The sequence below is a fragment of the Bombina bombina genome, chromosome 8 (genome assembly GCF_027579735.1).
Source record: "Bombina bombina isolate aBomBom1 chromosome 8, aBomBom1.pri, whole genome shotgun sequence".
NCBI classification, from domain to species: domain Eukaryota; kingdom Metazoa; phylum Chordata; class Amphibia; order Anura; family Bombinatoridae; genus Bombina; species Bombina bombina.
The window spans coordinates 188,236,401-188,245,436 of NC_069506.1; the positions used below are offsets into that span (position 1 = coordinate 188,236,401).

The window sequence follows — 9,036 nt, forward strand, 5'->3', positions numbered from 1 at the left end:
CCTGCCATTTTTGTATACTACACCGCGATTGGTTGTTATGTGCGGGAACTTAATATCTTTGAGATAAAACAAATAGAAGGGGCGCAAAAGCATAATCCTGCGTGTACACAAATGTTTCAAATGTATAAAAAAAAAAAAAAAAATACGACTCACAAATTTATTGGCACAGAGAAAACAGTGCAAAGAAAACAAGCTGACTCTTGGAGCAGTTAGCTAGCTGTTCCCGTGATCTGTGGTCAGCGATACTTTCATCGATGTCCCAGGATACTTTCCTGTTATAAAGCTACACTCATACAACGAAAGCTCCGTGTGCATCAGGAAGGTCTGAGGTTTGGTACTCAGTCTTGTTAGGCATTGTCTTGTTCAGCACAACTGAATTTGTCAGATAGTCAATGTTTCTCTTGTACTGTGACTTGACATCACAGATTCTTTAGCCGGATGGGAGCTTGCTGCAACCGTGTCAGCGCTTAACGACATCCGACATTTAACCCAATGGATACCAGTAATACAAATACAGTGGGGGGGGGGGGCATTTGGCTGTACTCAGCTGTTGCCATAAATTCATATGCTCCTGTTAATGTGAAGATCACGTACAATACACAGCAATATGTTTGCCAGTAAAGGAGAAACATAAGAATATCAATCTGACAAATTCAGTTATACTGGAAAAAAAAAAAAAAAACATCTGACAAGACTGAGTGCCAAACCTTAGACCTCCCTGATTCACAGAGCTTTCGCTGTATGAGTAGCATTATGACTGGAAAGTATCCTGGGACATTGGTGAGAGCGTCCAGATCACAGGGGTGGTTGGAGATATAGCCGGCTGACCACGGGAGCAGCGCTAGCGAGATTCCAGCTAGCTGACCGTTGCAAGAGTCACCCTGTTTTCTTTTCACTGTTTTCTCAGAGCCAACAACATTGCGAGTCGTATTCTTTTTATACATTTGAAACATTTGTGTACATTCAGGATTACGCTATGTGGCAAACAAAAATGTTATAGAGATACAACACTCATCTACTCTAATGCCAAATCCCAGAAGATGCAATTGGTTTAACCTCTAAAAACCAAGGTGAATACAAACAGAAAAAAAGTGATCTGGGATGGCGCTCAACAAAGGAGAGCTAAGAGGTATAATGTATAAAGTGCATGGGCTCTGATATTAAATATATATATGTGTGTGTACACTAGTGAATATTTATAATAAATGTGAATTTAATAGGCCAATAGCAATAAACTATTCCGATATAAAAAATAGCAGATAATTGAATAGAAAGAGTTAAATTTAAATAATGTTTATTACATAAGTAACATTAGATAAAAAATAATGATGCCGGCATCTAAAAACAAACACAATAAGCACAATGAGAAATATCAATGTAAAAAAGTTGTACGAACAAATGATCTCATCTAGAACACATAACAGAAAAGAGATACATAAGAATTCTAAAACCTGTATCTTCCTGTTAATATCGCAACATTGTCCAGAGAGTGGTTGTTTTGTGCAAACTTGTAGCCAGAAACTCCGGATAAATTGTGTCCTCCTTTCCTCAGTGTTGAGAATTAGTGCAGCGTTCTCTGCAAGCGGTAGAGGATACTGTGATCCCCGTATGTACACAGACAGTTCCGGGCTGTAGTGCAAAGGTGTTCCGGTGTAAGTGACTCTTTGATAATCCCACAGGGTATGGTAAAGAACCGAAGTTCCAAACAGGATATTGATTAACAGATGGATTAGTATGAGTAGGTCCTGGGACAGGGATTACACATATGGAGCAAGCTCAAACAAAGTTTTAATAGCTGCCCGATGTACCTGTCCTATCTACTTACGTATCCAATCTGTTGCTTACAATAGTATTATTAGTCTGGTGCTCCTGTGCAATCGGCAAATCAAATTGCTCCTGTGCACCAGACTAATAATACTATTGTAAGCAACAGATTGGATACGTAAGTAGATAGGACAGGTACATCGGGCAGCTATTAAAACTTTGTTTGAGCTTGCTCCATATGTGTAATCCCTGTCCCAGGACCTACTCATACTAATCCATCTGTTAATCAATATCCTGTTTGGAACTTCGGTTCTTTACCATACCCTGTGGGATTATCAAAGAGTCACTTACACCGGAACACCTTTGCACTACAGCCCGGAACTGTCTGTGTACATACGGGGATCACAGTATCCTCTACCGCTTGCAGAGAACGCTGCACTAATTCTCAACACTGAGGAAAGGAGGACACAATTTATCCGGAGTTTCTGGCTACAAGTTTGCACAAAACAACCACTCTCTGGACAATGTTGCGATATTAACAGGAAGATACAGGTTTTAGAATTCTTATGTATCTCTTTTCTGTTATGTGTTCTAGATGAGATCATTTGTTCGTACAACTTTTTTACATTGATATTTCTCATTGTGCTTATTGTGTTTGTTTTTAGATGCCGGCATCATTATTTTTTATCTAATGTTACTTATGTAATAAACATTATTTAAATTTAACTCTTTCTATTCAATTATCTGCTATTTTTTATATCGGAATAGTTTATTGCTATTGGCCTATTAAATTCACATTTATTATAAATATTCACTAGTGTACACACACATATATATTTAATATCAGAGCCCATGCACTTTATACATTATACCTCTTAGCTCTCCTTTGTTTAGCGCCATCCCAGATCACTTTTTTTCTGTCTATTACGCTATGTGGCGCCCATTCTATTTGTTTTATATTTAGGACTTCTTCACCTGCTCCTGAGAGAAATTACAAGTGGAACAACCACCAGGCGTACCTATCTATCCATTATTTTCTTTTGGGACTCCCTTTTATTAATCACAAGAGGAATTTTATACTATTAACCTATTTTTGCAATCTTGCTTTTTTACAGTACCTTTTAAATTATTTTAAAATTATTTTATCTTTTAATTTTCTTATTTTTGATCACTTTGCTATAATGCAATTTGTTTTTCTTTTACCACACGTTACATCTTACCATCAGAGGCTATTAGTCCATTCTAAATTTTTGATATTAGAATTGTGGTTGCCCCCCGCTTTTTTTCTATATCTTTTTATATAAGATTGTATATTTTATTTATATCTTTCCCTAATTGACCTAAGCCAACGAAATAAAAGACTTAAAGGGACATGAAACTAAATTTTCTCTTATGATTAATATACAGCTTCTAAACAACTTTCCAATTAAGTTCTATTATCAAATTTGTTTCACTCTCTTGGTATTCTTTGTTGAAGGATCTAGCTGAACACATTGAAATATATGTGCAGCCAGCAATTAGCAGCTAGCTCCTGGCAATGCATTGGTGCTACTAAGTGTATGTAGGTATACTTTTAAACAATAAAGCACTCCAATGCCACAATATTGCTTCTATCAAGTATCCCTCATAAATGAGGAAGCAAGAGTCTTGCAAAACGCGTTCAGCATTGATTTTAATTGTGCATTATACACTTTTATTAAAACATCTCAAAGGAGCTTTGGAGTTATTTTGATTTATTCATCAGAGTCCTGGGTGGCGATTTCCTGCGTTACATTTATCTATTGTATCTCTTTGGAATCTTTTGAGACTGTAGGGGAGCTAGCTGGGGAGATCTTGAATGACCCAGATTGCCATATTTGCACTTTGAGAGAAGTGCATTTATTTTGTGAGTCCTTTAGAGAGGGACACATTTATGAGGGGTACTTGATACAATTGATATTGTGCCTTATTTTATTTTTTCATCACTACAGAGTTCTTGTTTGACGTATCAGAAGAGTTGACCGTGGCACTACAAGTGTGGATTACATCTGGAATTGTGAGGTCCAGCCTTGAGAGTGGCACCTCTGTTTTCATTAATTCACTTGTACAAATGGGACTATGAATTATTGGTAGTATATTGTATGCTCTTCAACAAATTATAACAAGAAAAATAAGCAAATTAGATAACTGAAATAAATTGTAAAATGTGCTTAAAGGGATACTGGACCCATTTTTTTTTTTCTTTCACGATTCAAATAAAGCATGTCATTTTAAGCAACTTTCTAATTTACTTCTATTTTCAATTTTTCTTCATTCTCTTAGTATCTTAATTTGAAAAAGCAGCAATGTAAGCTTACGAGCCAGACCATTTTTGGTTCAGCACCATGGATAGCGCTTGTTGATTGGTGGGTACATTTAGCCACCAATCAGCAAGCTGTACCCAGGTGCTGAACCAAAGATGGGCTGGCTCATAAGCTTAGATTCCTGCTTTTTCAAATAAAGATACCAAAAGAACAAAGAAAAATTGATAATAGGAGTAAATTAGAAAGTTGATTAAAATTGCCTGCTCTATCTAAATCATGAAAGAATAAACAAAGGGTTTAGTATCCCTTTAAAATTGCATGCTGTCTGAAACTGCTGTCTGCAAAGCAGTAATTAATTTCAAATGCATAAATACAAAATAACGTCCCTTTACTTGCACTTCTGGTTTTCAAATACATTATGCAAAATATAACTAAAGGTTTCAATACCAGAGCAGTTATAGCCGTTTAAGACTCCGTCCAAGATCTCCTTAGTCGTATGCTCAAATACATCCTGCTGTTTGGAATTCTCTCCAAAAACATTGTCAAAAATAAATTTCAGATCTTTTCCCTTGCGCTTTGTTCCATCATAAGCTTTTAAGTTAGAAAAGACACCAGATGTTTCAGACTCTTCAGGGTCAAATATCAAAATGTTGTGATCAACAACCTGTACCACACAATGCTGATTGCCTTCCTGCTCTCGCTGATTTGGTGGGCGCACTCGGACTACCACAGATACATTACCCTCCTCTGGGGTAGATGAGGTGCTCATAGTCATTATATATATATGGCACACAGACAAATCCTGGGAAAATAAGAAATAAAAACATTATGCATTAAATTAATAGTAGAAATAAATTATACAATATTACAGGCAATATTACAATAAGAAAATGATCTAACTATTCAAACCCTGCAAAGGAGTTAAACACATGGTTAAAGTCAGCACTGCACTGCCATTCGGAAGCTGAAGATAGTCATTGATTGCTGCCGCTGACTGGCTCCTCTCCAGACCAGTAGGTTGACAGTAAGGTCCTGAATTTAACACTTTGTAGGATTAAGCACAGGTATAGGCAAACAATAATGCAATAACAAAATGCTTTCATACATTTTCTTATTTTTGTTCCATTAAAAAGCAAAATATATAACAGCAAGATTAGTCACCAATAATGTATACATATACTATATGTAAACAAGCATATTAAATAGGCTTACCAGAAGTCCCACTTTTACTGGGATTGTCCCGGTTTGGAGGCGCTGTCCCAGTGTCCCACCCAGTTGTTCATTCTGTCCCAGTAGGGTTGCCACCTCCAGGTTTCAAATCATGTGTCCGGGTTTCAGACCACCTGAAACCCGGACACATTATTCAAAATGACTGGACTGTGGCTCTCCAGCATAGTTGGATGCTGGTACTTTGTTACATACAGCCCTGCTTAGCTTAACGTTCGTGTCCTTCAAAGTTTACATTTAGTAATACAGGCTGAGTGAGCAGCGTAGGTTTTTTTTTTTTTTATTTTGTAGTACTACTTGGTTTATTTTTCTAGGAATTTAACACCTTCTCCCCCCCCGACCCTTGGTGTCATTGCCGGTAATACACCTTTAGGGGAATCATATGGGTATGACTAGGAAGTACAGACAGGCAGGATTTTTGGCCTGGATCTTGCTTTACTTCATGCAGGATAGCATTTTGGCTATAATCTTCCTGCATTATGGTATAGTGTAGCCTCTTAAACAGCTTTAGCAGGTACGTGTTTCTTTTTTACTTTCATTCAATGTTGTATTTATGCCTTATCAGTATTTGGCTCTGTTCCTTAATTAGACACATAAAACACAAATTACACTGCAGATATTAAATTGTGAAATTGATAAAGTGATAATTATGCTTGATGTTTGGCATTATTTAGAATCTGAGATTTAGATTAATGATTTATTTGCCATAACGTAATGGTGCCTTTTTCACTAGGGGGTGGTGTTATGGTCTATTTAAACTGTGTGATTCACTTGTTTGACTGAGGAAGGGTAGAGTATCCACGAAACATTACACACATAAAAGCTACTACTTTAAAAGGACCGGTAATTGCCACGCCCCCTTGACCACTCTCCTGACCACACCCCCACTGGCACCGCACCAGGTGGTCCCAGTTTCACCTCTAAAAATTATGGTAAGCCTAATATTAAAACATTCTTTCTTTAAAATAATATCATGGTCTGAAGTCTGGTTCAAAAGAAATAGTTAATTATATATTAAAAGACTACAGAATTTCGATAATATAAATAGGACAAATGCTGGTCGTGATGCACTTTCTATGGGATGTATTGTGCATCAGGTATATTGGCTAACTATTGCAACATGCCAGCGACATGTATTGAGTATGGATGTTGCATACAAAATACAAGTAGTGAATGGCCAAAACTCACTGGAAATATGATCAAATATAAATACTAGTTCCATTTTTCAAGTTTACATGGCTGTCACATTACGTGGTAATAATAGTACGTACAATGTATCTTCATTAGCAAATATCGGTTAAAACATTAACATACATTTGAAAACCAATAAACCGAGCCAATATTCAAATTTGTTATACGAGATACAGTTCAATACTAATTAACTTTAGCAGTTAAAAAGGTAAATGCTGAAACGTATACAGGTTTCGCTATTACAGGCCCGGGGTTATAACTACGCATGCTACATACCTGGGAGAAGCGGTTCTGACAAATGATAATTATTCAATTGTCATTAATGCCTCTTAATATTGTTGTTGTTTTATTATTTTTATGTTACTGTTCCCTCCCACCCATTCCTCCTGCTGTTCCTCCGCTACTACTTCCGCCAGTGTAAGTTCAAATCACGCGGGCCTCTCCAATTTCCACGCCAATTGGCTAACGAACCTATTTCTCTGGTTGGTTTACTGAAATGTGTGTTGGTTGCGGAATGCGCTCATGCGCGCAAAGGTTCATGGGGATTGTAGTATGTGACCTTAGCTCGAAAGTTTCGTGCAGATTCAGAATTGCGACTTTGGTTCGGAATAGTGAAATGTTTTGTCGCTTATTGCTTAGTGCTGCAAATGATGAAATAATACACTTTCTGCATTCTGAATGTGTACGTCAAATAATTCTTTTTTTTAAAAAAAAAAAAAATAGTATATAAACGAAGAAAGTAACCTCTTAAAATAAAGTGGATTATTGTTATGGTTACTTGTATTGCTGACTACTATATAATTCGTATTTTTACGTTGTAAAAACAACATTATCTTAGCTAGATCTCGTTTCTGGTGGGAGAATTCAATTGCTGAGGGAGGGAGTATTACTTTATTTCTTTAATAAAATTAACCAACAGTCACGATGGTTGGTGGATCTGGCAACAAAGGAAACATTAAATAATGTGTTTCCACCAACATTTGTACAAGCGTTAGCAAAAGTTTACTCCTGTCAGCAATGTCGCCACTGAAGTTGCTGTATATACATTTTTGTTTTGGGGACAGGGAAGGACTGCCATTATATCTACCAGACTAGAACCAACCAATTAAATCTGCGAATATGTTCTGACATCATTCATAGAATACTCTAACCATAACAGGAAAATAAGTGCTACTGAAAACGGAATACTGTATAGTCCATTTAAACCGCCAACATTACACTTTTAATGGTTCTGGATTAATTATTGATCATATTTTAAACATTTTTTTTTCCTTTGTTGGACCCATAACATTTTGTGAGGCACTACTAAAACAAATAATACAGTGTATGTCCTTATCAATTTGAAACAACACATATGCCATTTAAGCACACAATTAAAAAAAAATTCTAATAAAGTATTTATATTTCTACCCCAATAATTAATTTCCAAAACTGTGTTTATAATTTTAAATTAATAGGAGGGTCAGATTATTGGTAATCATTCAGTTTGTCATGACCACAAAATAATACTTTGTCTTGTAGTGTATTTACACTGATTCATCATGTGTCAGCTGAAGAGTTTAAAACATTTAACCCCTTAGATTTTAGAAGCCTTCTGTACTTAGTATGCTGGAAGTTTTATATCTTAAACTATAAAACAAAAAATAATAGTTGACACTAATTTGCAAATATGATGATATCATATGAAGTGCTCACTCAGAAAGATATTTTAAAATATACATTTTTAATCTAACATTTATTTAAATGGGATTGAAACATTTTATAATTGTATACAGTAATTTATTTGCAAAAGAGTATCCAAATATAACAGGAAAGGCAAGAGGGGAGGAGAACTAAGTCTCTTGTAGGGCTTGATGAATATGAATATCCTATTTTTTCTCTGTCACCTTATTTGAATCTTTTGCATATATCACTTTATCAAATTATTTACTCCCTAAAGATAAAGATCACATAGATTTGGGACACATCAAACCAATAGCAATACACTATCCTACCATAATGGTGTTCTGATTGGCTTCTAAATAAACTCTTTTCTGTCAAACAGCAAACTAGTCCACAAATGTATCAGCAGGAAAATAAAAGAGGTATGTGAGGTAACATGGAGGAATTAAATAAAATACACCAAATCCAGGGCTCCTGACTGTCCATTGTCACAGGTTGGTAGCTCTGCCTGCTATCTCTCCTACAGCTTATATAAAAGCTTTGACTTATATAAAATGTTTATGAAAACCACCTAGCCATGCCATTAATCTTCTTGCGTATCTTAGCCCACTTCTTCCCCAATTCCACCTGTAATGTGACTCCACCATAGATCTCACTGATTACGTCAACAGCCTTCCTGTCCAAAAAGTCTCTGGGAAATAACAGACTAAACTTTGTAATGATAAAATACCCATATCACAGACACGTGCTGTTTACAATCTACAGACAGATATTGAAAGTATATTTGGAAACTAAAAGAAAGTGTGTTTTTTATACTTTAAGAGGGTAATTTACAAAATGGAATAGAAAAACACAAAAACAACTTGAAATTTAAAAAAATATTTTCCCCCCAAAATGTTTTACTTATATT

The 9,036-nt window shown here is 35.8% G+C and overlaps 1 protein-coding gene across 1 annotated transcript in view; it reads right to left on the reverse strand.

Annotated features, from left to right (window-relative positions):
* The window catches only part of LOC128638676 (kinesin-like protein KIF18B), a 258,121-nt gene extending 251,270 nt beyond the window's left edge, over positions 1–6,851 (reverse strand). Inside the window, exons 1-2 of the mRNA XM_053690790.1 lie at positions 6,741–6,851; positions 4,494–4,848 (exon numbers count right to left, since the gene is read on the reverse strand). Coding sequence (XP_053546765.1) covers positions 4,494–4,821 — 328 coding nt within the window. The 5' untranslated portion in view covers positions 4,822–4,848; positions 6,741–6,851. The remainder of the gene's footprint in view (positions 1–4,493; positions 4,849–6,740) is intronic.
* Between the last annotated feature and the right edge of the window lie 2,185 nt (positions 6,852–9,036).